The sequence below is a fragment of the Pan troglodytes genome, chromosome 4 (assembly GCF_028858775.2).
Source record: "Pan troglodytes isolate AG18354 chromosome 4, NHGRI_mPanTro3-v2.0_pri, whole genome shotgun sequence".
In the NCBI taxonomy this organism is placed as follows: domain Eukaryota; kingdom Metazoa; phylum Chordata; class Mammalia; order Primates; family Hominidae; genus Pan; species Pan troglodytes.
The window spans coordinates 130,019,778-130,037,877 of record NC_072402.2 but is presented as its reverse complement, the minus strand read 5'-3'; the positions used below and the strand labels follow the sequence as shown (position 1 = coordinate 130,037,877).

The window sequence follows — 18,100 nt, the reverse complement described above, 5'->3', positions numbered from 1 at the left end:
TCTGGGGTCACCAGCAGGACCAGGACGCCGCCTTGCCTCACTGCTCTATCAGCACCTGCCCACTGCCCTGAACTGTGCTCCTTCAGGGAAGGGAGGAGGCAAAAGGAGCCTTAAGAGGGAATCTCTAGCACAAATTTAACCATGAACAGAAGATCTATGAGAAGAAAGGAAAATAAAAACTTAAGCGAAGACAGACACAACATCTGAATAAATGCACAGTAAGTGCAGATCACAGTCCTCTCTGGAGGAAAAGACTAATGCCAGTTCTTCCCAAGTGAGTCTCTAGATTCAGGGCAACCTGGTCACAGTTCAGAGGTTTGCTTTTCCAGAGCCTGAAGCATGCAGTCTCAACTTCTGACAACTGGAAATGTAGAGGAATAGCTTTGACAGGTTTGTAAATGACCAACAAGGAGGAGAGATTGGTTATTAAACTCCAACACAGTAGTAATTATACATTAACAGGGAAATAGATCAGATGACCAGAATCCAGTAACAAAGATTCGTACAAAATTAGGAGAAGTTCCTACCAATCATTAAGAAGAAGTTAAATAAGCCTTGGAAAAAAATCATGAAGGGTTTGGGGTAACTTACACAAGAACTGCTCTTTTGAGAGTGAGGACCACTCTGTTCCCTTAGTGCTAGGCACCCAGCAAACACACCATAAATGCTCAAAAATTGAATGTTCAGCACTGGTAATCAGAGAAATGCAAATTAAAACAAACGCATATGACATTTTACTTAACAGACTGGCAAAAATGAAAAAAGAAACATAATATCCTGAGCTGGCAGGAGCACAAGGAAATGGGTACTGTCTCGTGCTGATGATGAATGTGAATTGATAACAGTTTGTGATTTGCGATAGCACAAAATTGAAAACAGCACAAATGTACGTTACTCTGGGCTCGCTAAATAGGCACTAAATAAAACGAGTCAGTTTCTTGTCCCGAGCAAGTAAACTAGAGGGTAGATCCACGCGACCCGGAGTCTAGGACACATCCTCGGGAGTGAACAGCCACAATTCACAGACGATGTGTGCAGCCGGGGCATGAAAGGCCCAAGGCAAACCCACCACGAGGTAAACGCCGGGACTCTGAGGAGAGGGGTGGAAGCCGGGACTTCGAGGAGGGGTGGAATTGACTTAGAGACAGGAGGGAGCCTCTTGGAGGGCAAAGCTGCCCTGGGCAAGTGTTCTTTTCTTTCTAAACCTTCCTTCTGGTCTCTGTCTGGAAATTTAAGCGCGCCCCCTGGTGGGAGAGAGAGGAAGGGGAAGAAAAGGGGGTCTCGGAGGAGAATAAAGTGCTCGTGGGTGGAAGAAACCTGGAACAGAAAATGCCAGAAAAACCTGGAACAGAAGTGCAGACGGCCCGCGGCGGCCCCGGAGATCTCCACACTCAATCACCCTCTCCAGGGGAGCGATCGCTCCTGAGGCTGCCAGCACCCCGCCACCACCCCCAACCCGCTAGTGCCGATGACGGCCACAGAGGCCTTTCTCGCCCCCAGCTCACCTTTGCACACACAGTTCCCCCGTGCAGAGTTTGTGCCTCCCTCATCTCTTAGTTCTCAGCTAACACCTTCCCTGACCCCACCCAGGTCATACCTCCTGTCGTCGCGCCACACGCAGCATCCCAGACCTCACCTTCGTATTACTAGAGCTGGCCCGTTGTGATTCAGGTCTGCCTTCCACCCAGGCTGTGGCCCCCTTCAGGGCAGCATGGTGCCCGTCCTGCTCACTACTGCACCCAGAGCCTAGGACATGCCTGGCACCTGAGCAGATGCTACTGTACTCGGGAGCCATGCATGGCCTGTGCAGGAGGGTGGCAGGCCAGGTGACAGGTTCAAGGTGGAGCAGAGGAGCTTTATTAGAGGGACAGGGTGAAACATATTTACACCGGCCGAGCAGGGACCTTAAGAAGCAGGGGTGGGAGCAGGGTCCCAGCTCAGACGAGTTCCACCTTGGCATTGGGGTACACCGCCACCACGTCGTAGCCCTCGGGCGGCTTCACGCGCGCCTTGGCGTGGCTCTCACAGTAGAGCCGCTCGTCCAGAAAGAAGTAACCACGCTGCTTGAGGTTCAGGCCGCAGTCACTGCACATGAAGCACTCGGGATGGTAGAGCTTGTCCCGTGCCTTGACGATGGTGCCCCTGATGGGGGGAACGAGACAGGACAGCGTCGAGTAACTGATGGGTTCACGACTGCGCCCGCATCCAGGGCCCTGGAAGGCTAGGGTCCGGGAAGGGCAGCGGGGGCGGTTACTCACACGATACCGTGGCCGCAGCGCGTGCACTCGGGCAGCCCCTGCAGGCCGCTCAGCGGAGCGCCCAGCTTGCTGGCCGTGGGCTTGAGGTTCCGAGGGCCGCCAGGCCCGGGCCAATCCCCTGAAACCCGGAGCGTAGGTGGCATGAACGGGGTGAGGAGGTCAGAACTCCATTTCTGTGGGGTGTTTGGTTGGGCGCCAGACTGGCCATCGGCACCCGAGACTGGGGAACGGGTTTGGCGGGCGTGGGGTGAGGCGCAGCGACAGGGGGTGGAGCGGGAATCAGGAAGCCAGGGCGTAGCAAGGTTGTAGCAAGGGCGTGGGACCGGGCCGCAGAGACCGAAGAGGGCAGGTGACTGCGAGGCGGGACGTGGGGTCGCTAGGGGGCAACCTGGGCACTGCAGGGAGTGGGAAGGCAGATGGGGACAGGTGGCAGGCGTCTTACCGCCCTCGCCGGCCTCTAGCATGCCCTGCAAGTAGCGGAAGGAGCCTGACTGCTTGGGCTCCGCGGCCACGGGCTCGGCCGGCTCCCGCAGCATCCTGTACACCTCGGAGCCCAGGTCGACTCTGCAGTCCCGGCTCCGCGGGAGGCCTCTGGCTGGGTCAGCGCTGGGAGAGAGAAAGAAATAGAGGAGGAAGGGATGCAGTTCCAGCCTTCACCCTGTGGACTCGGGGTCTGGTAAGGCTTATGAGTCAGAATGCAACCAGCTAAGACCCAAGGATCAAGTGTCAGGGGTCAGAGTGGGACTGGGTGAGATTTGAGGGATCAAGGGTTAAGATGGGTTCTGGGCATGGCACCGAAGGCATCTCTGTGCTACCTGGGGGGTGGAGACACATGCAGGGTGCTCATCTGGGCTGGCAGGGTGGCCTCGCTGCTGCCATTGTGAGGGACTGGAAAGCGAGGGGGTTGTCCATATGGAGATCCCAGGCTTGGTCTGCCATCTTCTGGCCCAGTCCCGGTGCCTGAGGGCCGCCTGCTGGTTGTTGGGCTGCCGTCCTATGAGAGAGAGGCCTAAGGCACTGGGAGACCCTCTGGCCTCCAGCCATTCCTTGTTCACCCCACCCCCACCCTGCTGTGCTGTGCCAGGTGGTGGATGTCAGTTGGCTTCCTCTGCTTCGGCATCTCTGGCCTGTGGTGCTCAGCCAGGGAAGGGATTTCTGGGGAAGGGCTGGGCCTGGGGACTGGCTATGCCCCTGCAGAAATGAGAAATGTCCTTGGAAAGTCAGACACAAAAACCTGGGCAGCTGAGACTCACCCTGGGCTTGTGAGCCCTGCAGTGGTTCTGCCCACCACCACTCAGGAAGGGACAGTACTGGGGCAGGCCTATCCCAAGAAGCCTAAGGTCTGTGTGGCTACAGCAGAGTATGTGGCCTCCTGACAGAGGTGGCCCTGGTGCCAAGCCTTCTCACCTTCCTGAACTGTGGTGGGTACTGGGTAGGCCCATGGCTGAGAACTCAAAAAAGGTAACTCCTGTCCTACAGCCAGAAAGGGTCCTTGACTGTCATGTGTCCAAGGCCCTTTGGGCAGGCTGAGGCTCAAGAGTGCCATTGTGAGGTCAGCCCCTTCTGGGCCTACACCTGTCCCCCATTTCCTGCTTTCCAGGCCACAATGAGTAGCCTTCTGCAGGCACAGCAGATGAGGGGCAGAGACCAGGCTAGGGCTCAAGGCTCTCTGCCCCACTACCCCACAGCCAGCCTGGTGCCCATGGCTGAAACATTTTGGGTGGGAGTGTCCTGAACCTGCCCCCTCAGCCATGAGGAGAGGGCAGTATCTCTGTGTGTGTGGGTCTGAGTGGGGACTGGGGATCTTTGTCCCTGCAGAGTCCAGAGCTGTGCTGTTCCCAGCTTGCAAGTGCACACAAGCACCCCACAGCAATGTAAATAGGGGCATGCACACTCTCGCAATTATGCTTTAAAGACACACACACACATAAGGACAACACATATGCACCTACCAATCTCCCTACATACAACTAACTACATGTGCATGGTTACAGAGACTTGGAGCCAGCACTGGTCACCCTGGGAATGGCCATAGTGGCCTCCATAGCTGAGACTGGGCTAGTAGCCAGAGCAGCCTGATTTTAGGATGATGTCTGAGGCCAGGCCATGGGGTAGGTCTTAGCCTCAGCCTGGGAGTGACGTGTAAACCTCCTCTGCTCTACAGTGTGGACAGACAGCCCAGTGTGGACAGACAGCCCAGTGTGGACAGACAGCCCAGTGTGGACAGGAAAGGATGCCTATCATAGTGGAAAGAGCCCTGGTTTGGACTTAGGAAGCTCTGAGGCATAGTTGAGCCTGTGGGGTTCTGCCCTGAGTGTCCCCTGCTTTTTGTAGGGTGGGAACCTGGGGAACAGGCAGACCAGCAGTTGGGTGGGCCCCCCTCCATTTCCCCCACCCCAACAGACAAACGGGAGGGTCTTGCTGCCCAGGTGGCCCCCATCAATGCAGCAGCAACAGGAAAACCCCTATCCACATCAGGCCCAACAAAAGCCCCTGAGAAACCTGAGCGCTCTCACACGTGTGTCTGTCGGGCAGGCATGCAGGCAGGGCTGGCCTCTAATGGGGACCAGATGGGCTGTGGCCAGTGGGGGTGGGGCTCAGCCTCCAGGCGGAGGCTTCGGTGGGAGGGAGGAGTTGGAGGGACTGGGACTGGGAGGAAGGAGGCCCTCACTCACCCCTACCCAGCAGGGTGCAGGGGTCCACTGCAGGGCCATCAGAGCCACTGCCCCTCCCACGGTCACCCATGCAGCTGCCTCTCTAGGCCTGAACTCTGTGGCTAGGACACACATGGCTACCTCAGTTTTAGTTTGAGTCCCAGGGTTATCCCCTAACTGGGCAAGTCTCTTCACCTCTCTGAACCTGTTTCTTTATCTATGAGCTGGGGAATGTGATGCTTTCCACATCAGGTTCCTTGTGGAGATGAAATAAGACAATTGCACAGTGCCTGGCACAAAGCACATACTCGTTGGATGAATGGCTGTCAGGGGAATTCCTGGGCCCCTAGTCCTGTATTTTCCCCCTCTGTGGGTGGTACACCTCGTACCATATGCTCCTCTGCTCTGAGAACCAGCCTGCTGCCCACTTGGTTGTTGAAGCCTCAGTGGATTTTTCAGCAGGATGGGGGTAACTACCTGCTTTGGGACACTCAACTTGGATGGAGGCAGGCGCTGAGTCCAGATGAGCAGGTGCCATCTCCTAGAGGCTCAGTTCTAGCTCTCTGCTGGTCTGGGGAGGACAGGCTGAGTGTGCAAGGACTACCTGCTCCACCTGACTTGCTTCTCCCCATCACCTGGTTCTGAGCATAATTGCCACTCCTTCCAGAAAACCCTACTAACCCAGAAGGATAGTAATAAGTTACTATCCTTCCTCCACCCTGGGCTAGGCCAAGTGCCTCCTGTGTTCCCACAAGAGGCCTGAGAGAAGGAGGTTCTCCTATCGCCCCACAGGGAAGGTGGGCCTGAAGTTCCAGCTGGCCCTGTCCCATCCCACTCGGGGATGTGTGCCAGGGCACCTTGTGCTGGTCCTAGGGCCAACTGTGGTTTCCTCCTCCTCGATGGCTCCAGCTAGCTCCACCCCCTCCCCAACACCCCCACTCAGGCAGAGGGTGGGAGCAGCATAGGGACAATGGGCCCTGTGTCTGTGTTAGCAAGGACTCAGCCCTGCAGGGGTGGGGTGGGGGTGTTTTTGTCACCACCCATGGAGCCCATGACCTTTTAAGTACAAAAGTGGGGCAGCAGCTGAGGGGCTGCCCTGGTGCTTGTGGAAACTCCCTCCTTCTCCAGTCTGAGCCACTGGCAGCCTGGTCTTCAAGGGAGTCAATGAGAACAAGTGTGGGGGCAGGGGGAGCTGCTCTACAGTCGCCAGCCTCCCAGGCCTACCGGCCCTGAGCCTCTTCTGGAAGACTGAACCCCTTCCCCACCACGTCATCCTGGCACTGCTACCTCTGAGGGAGGCTGGGCCTCATGCATGAGCTTGGGGCCCACACCCTGCTGCTCCCCTCTGCCTGGCCTGTGGCAAACCTGGCTCATTTGTCTATGGCAACATGTACCCCTACCCCTAAGGTCTGGGGTCCATGGGGCCATCAGAGCAAGTTTCTGAGACACAGATGTGGCCATGAATCCCTGTAAGAACAGCTGAGGTCCAGGATAGAGAAGCCCAAGAACCTTTCTGTGGCCCTGCTCCACCACCTCATCTCTCACCTCTGTCCTCTCACTCCTTCCATCTTGTCCTCCCTTCCCCTGGACCTTTCTTTTCTCTGAACTTGTGGTGCAAGACCTCACCTCTGGGCCACACTTCCTCTCCCTATACCCCTTTGCCTGCCTTACCATTCCTAGCCCTTCAGGTCTTGGCTTCAATACCCCTTCCTCCAGGAAGCACTCCTTGACTCCTTGTCTGAGTCATGTGACTACTCTGGGCTCCTTTGGCCCCTGGCTTCCCCTAGCCCAGAACTTCTAAGTGCCTTTCCCCTGCCAGAATGGGCACTGCCTGGAAGGTGGTAAGCATCTGGCTCCAGGGATGCCAGCCAGGCAGTGTAGGGAATAGAGCAAGATGGGATTGAGGTAGATAGTGAGGGAGAAGCTGGGGCACATCCTTCCCTCTGGTTCAGTGAAGCCTCTCCCTGCCTTGGCCCCTTTTCTTTCATGTTGAGAGGGTGGACAAAGGCAGGCCCAGGAGGCAATAGTCCCACATGCTGGGTCCCATGGTTCTGGCTCCATCACAGACTATCCCAGTCTCCTTGCCCAAACTCTGTGGCCCAGAGATGGCTCTGGATACCTCAGTCATCCCCACTTGGCTACTTCTTATGCCATGGCAAAACAAGGCCCTAGAACAGCCTGACCCCCTCACTCTTCTTGAGGACAGGACCAGAGATATGACTTCTATCACACACAGAAAGGTGACTGGGCAGACAGGCCTGCAGCCTAAGTTCTGCTAGAAGCACCACAGGATGGCCAGGAGAGAACTTCAGGCTTGGATAGGGCACTCAGAGGAGTGTCCCATAGCCTGAGGTCACTCCACAGCCTGAGACTGCCACCAATCTCCCCCGCTGCAAGCACAGTGACTTCTTCCTGGTCTGGCATCACTGAGCACCAGAGTGAACTCCAGCTGGCTGTGTGATAGCCGCAAACCAAGGCCTAGCCCAGATCCTGGACATCATAGGCACCTTGGTCCAGAATCCAGGATTGCCCGGAGTAGAGACAGAGCCCACACCAGGTGCTCATCATCTGAGGAACATGGGATGGGGTATGGATGTGGTCCAGAGAAAACTTCTGCTTCAGTCTCTGTCTTGGGTATCTGAGAGCCCCAGTGAGGACACTCAGTGCAGGTGAACCTGCATGCTCTGAGCCAGGCCAGGCCAGGCAGTGTCTGTACATACCTGGATCTCAGGGTCGATGTGGATCCTGTGTGCCTGAGCCTTGCTGTCATCAGGGGCACTGGGCCAGCTCCTGCCCTCAGGCCTGTGGCAGAAATTGTGATGGTCAGATATGTCTCCTACCATGCCCACCATGCCTGGGAGCCAGGATCAAGAGGGGCTGGGCTCTGGGCTGTGCCCTGCAGGTAGAAGACCACCACTCTGGTGCTTTCCCCTGTACCACAATGGTGACTGTTGTGGCAATGAGCCACAACTCTAGCTGCCCTCCTCCTGGGGTAGGGCTATATGCTTCTGTCCCCATCGGCTGCCCAATCCCTCTCTGGTCTGGTTCCTGGAGAGGCTGCAGGAGAAGCCCTGTGTCTTCCCTAATCTTCCACCCTCTTCGTGGCCTACAGAAGCTCAGCTCAAAGAGGCCCAGCTTATAGCACTGCAAGCCAGGCCTCACACATTGACCAGCTAGAAGCCCATCCACGCATCCTCTGGGCATCTACAGCCTCTGGTGGGGTGTGGGGTCAGGCGTCCGTCGGCTCTGGGGTAGGTGGAATGGAGGCTCTGAGGGGTGTGTCTTTCCTCCTGCTGCTGCTGCCGGCAGAGTCATCACTGAGTCTGCCCAGCCCAGATGGGAAACAGGCCATTAGGAAATTCCTGCTTCGCCATAGAAACTAAAAGCCAAACACCACTCAGGAGGGAGAAAAACATCATAAACCTGCCATAAGCAGGGCAGGCAGGCCGAGAGGCTACGTGCCTAAGGCCCAGCCCTGTCACTCAGTAGCCCTGTGAGAAGGCAGGCCAGGAAGGGGCATGGACCCTGGACTGGCAGGTGGGTATGAGGTGAGGCTGGTTAGACCAAAGGGGAATAATGCCCTCCAACTCACCCCACGAAGCCTCCTGAGGCTTCTCAAGGTCTCACTACTGACCTAGCAGCTTGCCCCTGCCTCTTCTGCCCCCTTCAGTTGAGGGTTTTAATAATCTATCTATGCCTATGGTCCATACTCACTCTGCACTTCCTCGCCTCTGCCCATTCTTTAGTCCCTTGGAGGCTACCTCTCTACTCCAGGCCTTTGGTATTAGAGCTCTGCTGCCCCAGGGCAACACCAGCCCCATAGTCCCTGTCTCTAGCCCCCTCAACCAGGCTCCCAAGTGGGTACCCTAACTCACAGCTCTAACTGTGGCCTCTATCTACTCAGAACTCCTCTGGGATAAAGCTGGGACAACTTGTGTGGCTATTTGGCCTTCAACTTCCCTGAAGTTCTGCCCAGAAGAGCAGTACAAGCCTGACGTCTAAGGTCAAAGGGCACAAAGTACCCAGAGCCATTAATGTGGCCCAATGCATCAGATCAGAATGAAGGGCTTAATCATGTGTCAACCCCCATCCCAGGCTGGGCTCTTTAAACAAAATGACAGGCAAAGGGTAGGCTGTGCAAAGGTACCTTGGGCCACATGTGATGGACAACAGAGACTCTATCAGTGGCCTCAGTGTTGGAGTTGATGTCAGAAAGGTCCTGGACCTATAGAACATGCCCAGGAAGTGTGATTTTGCTTGGATTGTTGAATGCCTGGCTTCGGGCTCAAAGCAAAAGAAGCCCAGTGGGGAAGCTGGGCCTTTGATACACTTTTCATTCTGTGGGGGAGTTGGTGGGGGGATTAGAGCTCTCTGTACACAAGAGGGCAGATAGGGAAGCTGGTCTGGGGTAGAACCCCGGGAGTGAGAGCACAGGGTAGCTCACTCCAGCCAGCTCAACAGGCTGATTTACTGCAGAGCCCTTGCTGTGTGGGTGTGTGTTGTGGGGGCGGGGAGGAGTGTCGTTGGGGGCCAGGCATAGGTCCTGGCATACCAGGCAAGATAGGGAGCAGAGTCAGAAAGCTTGCAGGTGGGCAAGTGTCCAGGAGAATAAATGTTGGCTCAGAAGGTCAAGGTGGCCCTCATGTCTTGATCCCCCAGAGTCTGCATGTGTGAGGGCTGGAGATGGCGGCTGCAGGGCAGGACTCAGGTTTTCACTCTGACTGAGCAGGCCTGGTACATCATCACTCAATGTCCAGAGCGCAAGATGGTCCGTATTTTTGGTTGAGGAAGTTATGGGCTCAAGAGATTAAATCACTTTCTGGAGCACAGCATAGTTCTCTCTCCCTCTCTCTCTTTTATGGGTAAAATTATGAGCATAATTCTCAACCCAGCTCTGTAATAGTAGAGAATGTGCTCTCATCTGCTCCATGGCCAGTGACATTTTGGGGCTGAAATGCTCAGAGTGGAACAGGTCAGTGGACCTCTGGCTCCATCCATGCCTGGTTTGGAACAAAGGACCGGGGAAGGAAGGAAGGAAGGAAAGAAGGAGGGGGACCTCCACCCCACCACCCTCCGCTGACATCATACACTCTGAGAAGCTCCTGACTCAGGCCCCCTCTGAGGCACTCCTCCCCACTACTCCACTACCACTAGGGCTGCCCTTGTTCAGCCACACAGAGTCAAGGCTGGAGGTGAGTCAGGGGCCAGGATCCCAGCCAAGTGGGGAGGCTTCAGAGGTCACTCATGGGCAGAGCAATGCTGACATTTCCCCCATCCAGCCTGTATCTCAGTCTGGAGGAGGGTGATGAATGTGATCCATTAATGGGAAAGGAAACCCGGGCTCATAGAGGTCATCTGGGCACCTAAGGCTCCAGAGGCTGGATGAGGACCAGCTTTGCTGAACTCCAAAGATGGAGCATCCTCACCGTGTGCCAGGGCCAAGCACAAACAGGGCTGACCTCACAGGCCTTTTCACTATGTTTAATGGCTCCAAGCCAATGGCTTACCTCCCACCCTGCCAGCTCAGAGGCATGGTTAGCTGTGTTGTGGTTTGGGGAGGCTTTGCCCACGTACTTCCACAGGGGGTCATGGAAGTCCCCTCAGCAGTGAACACGGCAGAGCTGATAAGTTATGCCCGACTTCTGTGGATCGAGGTGGGCAGGGAAGTGGGGAGATCCCACTCAGCCAGGCTTAGGCCAACTGCTTCTCAGAGCTGAGTAAAGACCCAGGACCTGAGCAAGGCTGGGTCCCCCCACCCCCACCCCCAGTGGACCTTCTATCCCAGGATCATTTATGGGGCACAGATGGGCTTGGTAACCCCCTGTCCTCCCCTTCTTGATTGGCTGCAAAGCATTACACAGTCCTTAGTGGGAACTTTTCCCAAATCCAGATTTAACCAGGGCAGAGGTGTGGGCCACGGTGGCGACAGCTGTGGCAGGGCAGCTGAGGGGCTGGTAGGAGTAGTCAGCAGCCAAGTAAAGGGTCTGTAGTCTTAGGAGAGAGCCCCAAAATCAAATTTTGCTACCCCACTCCCTCTCTGTGTGACTTTAAGCACCATCTAACCTTTCTGAGCCTCACTTGTCTCATCTGTGAAGTGGGGACTATAGTAGCCCTTTTTTAAGTTGGTAAATGAGGGTTAAATGAGGTGTTGCACAAGAAACTACTTTGAAATGGTCATCAAGCTGGTCACTCAGGGGAGGGGAAAGGACTGAAACAAATGCCCCAGAGGCTATTCAAGGTCTTATTTCAGTTGCCTGCAACACTTGCCATAAGTGCCCCAACACACTTCTAGTCTAAGTTAAAAGGGGATTTCTTCCCTTCTTAAGCTATAACTCTAAACAGTATCTGCCAGGCCCCCATGAAAGTGCTACTCCTTGGGACTGTTCCTGGATGGGGCACCCAGAAGCTGAGGCAGAGAGGCTGTGTGAAGCTGGGCTCACCCAAAATGCCAGCTGCCCATAACTGCCCACCTCGTCCTTCCATCCTCCCAGCCCAGCCCACCTGTGCATACCTGCTCACAGACAGTGTGAGGTGATCGTGGCAGCCCTTGATGCGGTTCTGTGCCTCCAGGTGTGTCATGAGCTCTGTGCTCTCACCATTGATGGCCTGGATCAGGTCTCCTGGGCACAGGGCAGCCAATGCAGCCTTGCTGCCAGCATGGACCTGCGAGCAGACAAGCCAGATGGCTGGGCACAGTCATGATGTGGCCTTGCTGCAAGCTGTGCCCTAGGCCTCCTCCAACCTCAGAACCTAGCCAGTGTGGCCTGCTACCAGCATGGCCTGTGGATGGGCAAGCCGAGTGGCTGGTTGAGGTCCCCATGTAGTCTGGCTACAGCCTTGCTGGAAACACCTCCAACTCCAGCACCTGGAGGCCTGGCAGGGCATGAGGATATACGAGAAGGGCTTCCTCTGGGCTGGGACAAATGGATGTTGTTCTTGCAGCCTGCGTATGTGCCCAAGGACATGCAGGGGACACAGAGACACATGGAGACATAGGTGCTCACAGATACATACACAGCATGGACATATCACAGATACCCTACACAGACAAGGCCCCAACCAGACAGACTACACACCTTGACCTAATATTCAAACCCTTAGTGACCTTGCCTTCCTACTTGCTTGATTTCAACTCTCATCCCCACCTCCACACCCACACTCTGTCCAGACCATGTGAATGTCTATGGGGTGCTCACAGGCGCCATATATCACTCACCTCTACACTTCTGCAAAAGCTGCTCCCTCCACCTGGAACATTCCTTTGACTCCCACATCCTCATCCTTCAGATCTCAGCATAGAGGCCACTTCCTCTGGGAGCCTCTCTGGGATCTCACTACCCAGTGTGCTCCCATGACCACCTTTTCCCCCTACACTGTTCATGTTAATACTTCATTATAATTAAAATGGGAAGGTCTGAACATCACCTCCCTGAGCAAGTCCAGGGCCATCCAGTTCCAGCTGACAGCCTGCATTTGGGGGTCAGAATTCTACCTCTACTTCCCCTGCAGGACAGGAACTCAGGCTACCTCAGTGCCACTATTGACCCCTCGGGGTCAAGCAGTGTTCACACCCAGAAGCTCTTACAATGCTGGTCAACTGAAGAAGGCTAGAATGGGGGGTGGAGTTAGACTCACAGAGATATCTAAGTAAGCAACTCAGGGGAATCCAGGCCATGGAGCACCCCTCACCCTGCCTTGACCCCAACATAGCCTTTAGAAATAGATTTCTTACCCAGCCTCTCCAGCCAGTGCCCAGCTGGTTCAAAAGCTGCCAGTGACCCCATTCTTTTGGGTGGGAGCTCCTACTGGTGGGAACTCCTGGAAGCCCAGCTGGGCTCAGTTCAGCCAGGTCTCAGTAGCGAGTGGACAAAGCTGAGGTGCTGGCAGCTCCTTGGCTGGAGGCCTGGTGTTGGCACTGCCCAAGCTGACCTGCCCTGAAGTAGGCTGCCTCAAGGAAACGTTCTTCTGAAGCATGACACCCTCAGCCAACCAGCCCATCATTAATGTTCATTTGTAGGGCCTGGGCACCTGTGCAAGCCTGTCATCCTGGGGGAGACACCCACTTGGCACCATCCCACCCTCCCCTCAAGGCCATCCTCTGCCTCCTCCCCTTCATGGATACCTGCCTTGTGCCAGGGCCTGGGCTCTATGCTTTACCCATAACTAGCTCACAGCAACCCCTCAACCACCTGGTGAGGCAGAGGCTGTTCTCATCCCTATTTTACAGATGAAGAGAAAGAAGCTTGGGGGAGGGATGCCATGCCCCAGTCCCCACACTGGAGAGGAGTCTTTCTTCAGGGGGCGGCTAACTGCGGCAGGATGACTCAGCCAGCACAAGGGGTGCATTCAGGCTTCTGTGGGCAGAGGAAGTTTCTTGAAAGCAGTGGTGGCTGGGATGCTGCCAGCTCTATTGAGCTAGGGGAGTTCTGGTCAGAGAGGGCGTGAGGCCAAGAAATTGTGACTCTCCCAGTCACCTTTACATGCATTATCTCATTAATCCTGAAGGCAAGCCCATTTCCTAGATCAGGAAACGGAGGTCCAGAGAAGTACAGAAGGATAGTTAATTGATAAAAGACTGAATCAAGATTTCAATCCAGGCCACCTGGTTCCAAATTTAAAACTATGCTCTTAACACCTGCATTTTTCTTCCAAAAGGGGTAAGGGAAAAGAGAGTATCTGAGGGAGAGATAGTGTTCCAGGCAGAAGGACCAGCATGTATAATGGCATATCTGGAGAAAAAGAAGAAGGAAGGTTGTATGGCCGGAGCATCATGAGTGAGGGGAGAGTGGAAGAGATGAAGTCAGAGAAGAGGCAGGGACCAGATATTGCAGAGTCTTGTACACCCGGGTGGGAAGCTGGCATTTCTCCTGGGTGGCTGGGAACCATGGAGGGCTCTAAGCAGGGAAGTCACAGGACAGAGTAGAATTCAGGCCGATCCGTCTAGCTCCTAAGCACAGGATAAACAGAAAGAAGGAACAGAGACAGGAACAGTGAAGTCAGGTGGGCGGTGAGGGCATGAATCAGCCCCTCACCAGTAGTGGCTGCATTCCCAGCCCCTGCTCCACCCAGCCTAGATGTGGTGGGCTGGGAGTCCAAGTCAGAACCAGGTGCCACATTGTCCTACACAGTCACAGCAAACTGCAGACTGCCTGGATTCCTCCTGTCTCCACTCTGCTTCTCTGGGTTGATTACATTAGCCTCTCTGTGCCTGGGTCTCCATCTATGTAAGGCCAGAGGGAGTCCTTACTTCTAAAGGCTGTTGTAAGGACTACTTGAGAAAAACAGGGCATGTAAAGCCCCCACAGGAGGCTGGGCATAAGGTGGTGCTCACTCCAGGGACTGGAGGGAGCTGTTACCAACACCCATTAGGGTAGGGCCTGGCACACCCTGGATGCTTGGCCAAGGCCAGCCATCATTACAGCTTGTGGGGAAGGAGCCCCGGATGATGTTCTTGGGACTCCTGGAGGCTTCATGGGCTGAGATTGCAAGCCCCCAGCCCTGCCGGGCCGATAGCCTCCTCCCTGTCTGTGTGAGGCTGTCCCTCCCTACCAGGTCCCGCGTAGGGGAGGTCCTGGAAGCAAGGGAGGGGCTGGATCTTGAGCCCCACTGGTGAAGACACTCCCACATATCTTCAGTCCCTGTAGACCTGCCCCAGAGGTACCTGCTAGGCAAGCTGTGGCCTGTGCCTCCCCAGCGCTGTAAATCTCCCCAGATCCCACCCAAACCCAACCTCAGCCATCCTGGCTCCTTGGGCCTGAGCTGCTGCCGCGTGACTTTGGGGGACAAAGGAGGCTCTTCCTGGCAAACCTTCTCCCAGACTGCCTGCCTGGGGCCTGCATCCCCAGTCAGCTCCAAACAAGGCTGTTGCTGCTGCCGCTGCCACAGCCGCAGCTGTGACGTGTGGAGGCCTTTCCTCGGAGGGCAGGCAGCCGCGTGGGCAACAGATGTCTCAGCTCCCTGCCGCCTGCAGCCGTCAGCCGCCGCCACTGAGCCTGTCAGCGGCCTCACGCCCAGGGTGCCTGGCCAGCCCGCTTAGTGTCCCCACCAGCCCCCTCAGCGGACACACAGCATGACACACACAAGCAGACACAGGCTTGCGTGCGCGCGCGCACACACACACACACACACACACACACACAGCAGGAATCCTATAGGAAAGAGGAGATGAAAGGCTCCGGGATGTGTTGAAGGCCCACCTCACTCGGCCCCAGGGACCTGGCAGTGAGGGCAGATGTGGGAAGCCTCCTAGGACAGCTGGGCCTGCCTGTCACCCTGGCCCCCAGAAATGGGATTCCATGATTCCACGCTCCACCTGGTGCCAACCCCCTCCCAAGAACTGGAGAGAAGTCTCTTAAAGCCCAGCCGGCTTGGCCCAGCCCCCATGGCAAGAGGTGGCAGTAGGGTGGGGGAAGGTGCTTCTCTGTGCCTCTGACACAGGCCCCCAAAGACAAGATCAGCCTGTGTGGGAGCAAGGGATGGCCGTCAGATGGTTTCAGGTCATCTCCTCTGCTCCTTCCAGACTGAGAGCCGCCAAGGGCAGGGCCTGGGTTCTCTCCTCTTCTGTCCCTTAGGCTGGGGACCCCCAAGGGCAGGGTCTGAGTCCTCTCTTTTGGCCCTCCATCACGAGGACATCGAGGCTGGGCCAGGATCCTGTCTCCCCTAGACAGGCACCCCCTCAAACAGGGCCTGAGTCACCTCCTCCACTCCTCTATCCTCAGACTAGCCACGCTCCAGGGCTGTGCCGGCTCCTTTTCCTTCTCTGTGGGCAAGGCAGGGCCCTGGGAAACTTGAGGAACGGGCCTGAGGCTGTCCTGGCCCCCGGCTTTGTGTCGTCTTGTGGGGAGGGGTCTCACAACCTCACAGTTAAGTCTCCCTTTCCCCTGGAAGCCAAAATTCCTCCTGGTCACTTCCCCTTAGGGTGACTGAGGTCATGAATGAGAGACTGACTCACGCCCAAAGTGGGAAGTGGATGGACCTTTGTCTTCTCAGATTCAGCGAAGACCCCAGACCTCCCTGGGTCACCAAGCTCTGCCGGCAGGGACCCCTGATAGGGGAAGGGGGGCTCTAAATCATTTTGCCCCAGATCTTCAGGCAGGGGGTGAGTCTGAAGAGTTTCTGGGCCTCTGTAGAGCTGTCTAGACCCCTGGCCCATCTCCGCGGGTCCTTCCCGGGTCCACAGTGGCTCCCCCAGATGAGGCCAGCAGGGAGGCGGGTGCGTGAACTCTTGGGAGATTCTTCGCGGGATCCGGCAGACAGGCTCAGCGTGGGAGGAGGGCGGCCGGGGCTGCCTGCTCTGCCTGGAAGCCGCCTCTACAGCATGCGGGGCGCCTAGGCCAACCCTCCGCCTTCAAGCCTCGGATACACAGGGGATCTGGGTCCTGGGCGGACCGCGAGAACCGGGTCTCAGACCCGGGACCGCCCTGCCGCCACGCAGCCGCCAGACTCACCCGTGAGATGGTGAGGGGCGCGCTGAAGTCCCGGCCGCCCACCAGGCGGAAGCCCCAGGGCGAAGGCCCGCGCAGGGTCACGGAATGGGGCATCGCGGGCTGGAGCCGCAGCCGGAGCCTGAGCCGGACTCTGAGGAGCCGCCGCCGCCGCAGCCGCCGCCGCCGCCTGGACGCCGCGCCCCGCCCCCGGCCCGCCCGCCCCTGTCCCCACTCGGCCCAGCCCCCGCCCCCGCTCACTGTGCGCCTGGATTGGCCCCGCGGCCGGCCCGACCCTCCCACTTCGGGGGGCTCTGAGGACTCGCCCTCAGCCCCGGCTGCCGGCAACCCGGCACCCCCACCCAGCTCTCAGAGATCCCCGCGTTCGGACGGCCCCGACGGCCTGGATCCTGCTCGGGCCTTGGATCTGCAGGCCGCGGACCCAAACCCGGCTGTCGACACCGGCCCTTTGAAGTCGCTTTTAGGGGCGGTGCTCCAGCCCGAGGAGGGATGGAGGGCCCACTTGGGGGATGGGGCTGCCCCAGCTCAGATACCTCCTCATGGGCCCGACTGGCACACCTGCGGCCCATCCTGCCGTATGAGGAGCTCTCTGAACCAAGAACCCTATGAACCAGGGGCTTGCGCAGCACTGGGCCGGGGACGCAGACCCAAGACGACAGCAGGCAGCGCCGAGCGTGGGAGTGGACACAGAAAGGTCCTCAGACTAGTTTGTGGAGGCCAGTAAGGCTTCCTGGAAGAGGTGGTCCCTGACTTGTATCTGGAAGCAAGGTGTCCCTGCTTCCCCAGAACATTCAGGCCTTCTCTTGCTGCTTGCAGGCTCCTCGCAGGCCACCTCCCTGTCTGCACAGCCCCCTCCCCTCGTCCTTTGCCAGGAACTTTGTTTCCCCAGGTCTCCTGAGAAAGTAGCAGCTGGAGCGGCTGGGGTCGTGGCTGTGCAGTGTGAAGGGAAGAAATATATGCAGCGCTTCACTTTGGGCCCTTCTCTCTCCAAGGTCTTCTCTCCATTCCCAACCATTATCCTCCGGGGATGTACTTGAACAGCCAATGCAGATGCCATGGCACCACCGACCTCCCTCTGGTTCTCTCGGCACTTCTATCTGGCTACATCAGGGAGACACCGTTTACTTTTCCAGACTCTGTGGAGGTCTCTCATTTAGCCCAAATCCTTAACCTTATGTGTCCTTTTAGTCAAGCTGTGATAAGGACCCTGCTCTTGGGCTCCTCACAGGTGGTGGGATGAAATGTGTCCACTGGGTCTCTGACAACCCGCAAAGAGGAGAACTGCTTGAGAGGCGCAAACCTAGGGCAGTCCAAGGAAGGGAGGGGCCCTTCAGAGTAGAATGTGGGTGCCTCTGTGGGAGGCAAGATGCTGCTATCTGTTCAGCTGGGAGAGAAACAAGTGGTGTGTGGTAGTGGTGTTTATATGGGAGTGTATTTGGGGTGTGTGTGTGGGGCGGGGGTGCGGTGTCTGAATCCATTAGAGCACCAGCCATTGGGCTGTTCTCCATCACTTTGTGGTGGAGGAGGTTTCTGCTCAGCCCCTTGCAGACTTGGATCCCAAGTGAAGAAAGGTGGAAGGGCCAGCAGGAGAGCTGGTCACTGCATTGTCTCTCTGAGGTCTGTAGGCCAGAAGCTCCCCAGGACTTAGACCCTACTAAATGGGGTAGAGAGTAAGGGGCAGCCATCACTTATCACTGGCTGTCCTGAGGGTTTGGTGTACAGCATGACTTGTGGTCAGAGGCCT

At 56.7% G+C, this 18,100-nt stretch overlaps 2 protein-coding genes across 3 annotated transcripts in view; one reads left to right on the top strand and one right to left on the bottom strand.

Annotated features, from left to right (window-relative positions):
• Nucleotides 1-18,100, top strand: part of P4HA2 (prolyl 4-hydroxylase subunit alpha 2) — an 85,064-nt gene that overhangs the window by 3,217 nt on the left and 63,747 nt on the right. The window lies entirely within an intron of this gene.
• Nucleotides 712-16,542, bottom strand: PDLIM4 (PDZ and LIM domain 4). 2 transcript variants are annotated; one of them, XM_517918.8, is made up of 7 exons: nucleotides 16,360-16,542; nucleotides 11,424-11,575; nucleotides 7,633-7,714; nucleotides 3,074-3,252; nucleotides 2,701-2,864; nucleotides 2,259-2,376; nucleotides 712-2,142 (listed from the first exon to the last, which is right to left on the bottom strand). In XM_517918.8, exons 1-7 carry the CDS (start codon nucleotides 16,450-16,452, stop codon nucleotides 1,938-1,940), a joined length of 993 nt encoding a protein of 330 aa, XP_517918.2. In that variant the 5' UTR covers nucleotides 16,453-16,542; the 3' UTR covers nucleotides 712-1,937. The 2 variants fall into 2 exon arrangements, with proteins under 2 accessions (XP_517918.2, XP_001163139.1); XM_001163139.7 differs by lacking the exon at nucleotides 2,259-2,376 and having other exon boundaries at nucleotides 1,956-2,142; nucleotides 16,360-16,534.

Coding starts and splice junctions, on each gene's coding strand:
- PDLIM4 (XM_517918.8), bottom strand. CDS start 16,452: ATGCCCCATTCCGTGACCCTGCGCGGGCCTTCGCCCTGGGGCTTCCGC. Junction 11,576..16,359: donor CGCCCCTCACCATCTCACGG/GTGAGTCTGGCG, acceptor GTCTGCTCGCAG/GTCCATGCTGGCAGCAAGGC. Junction 2,143..2,258: donor CGCTGCGGCCACGGTATCGT/GTGAGTAACCGC, acceptor TCCCCCCATCAG/GGGCACCATCGTCAAGGCAC.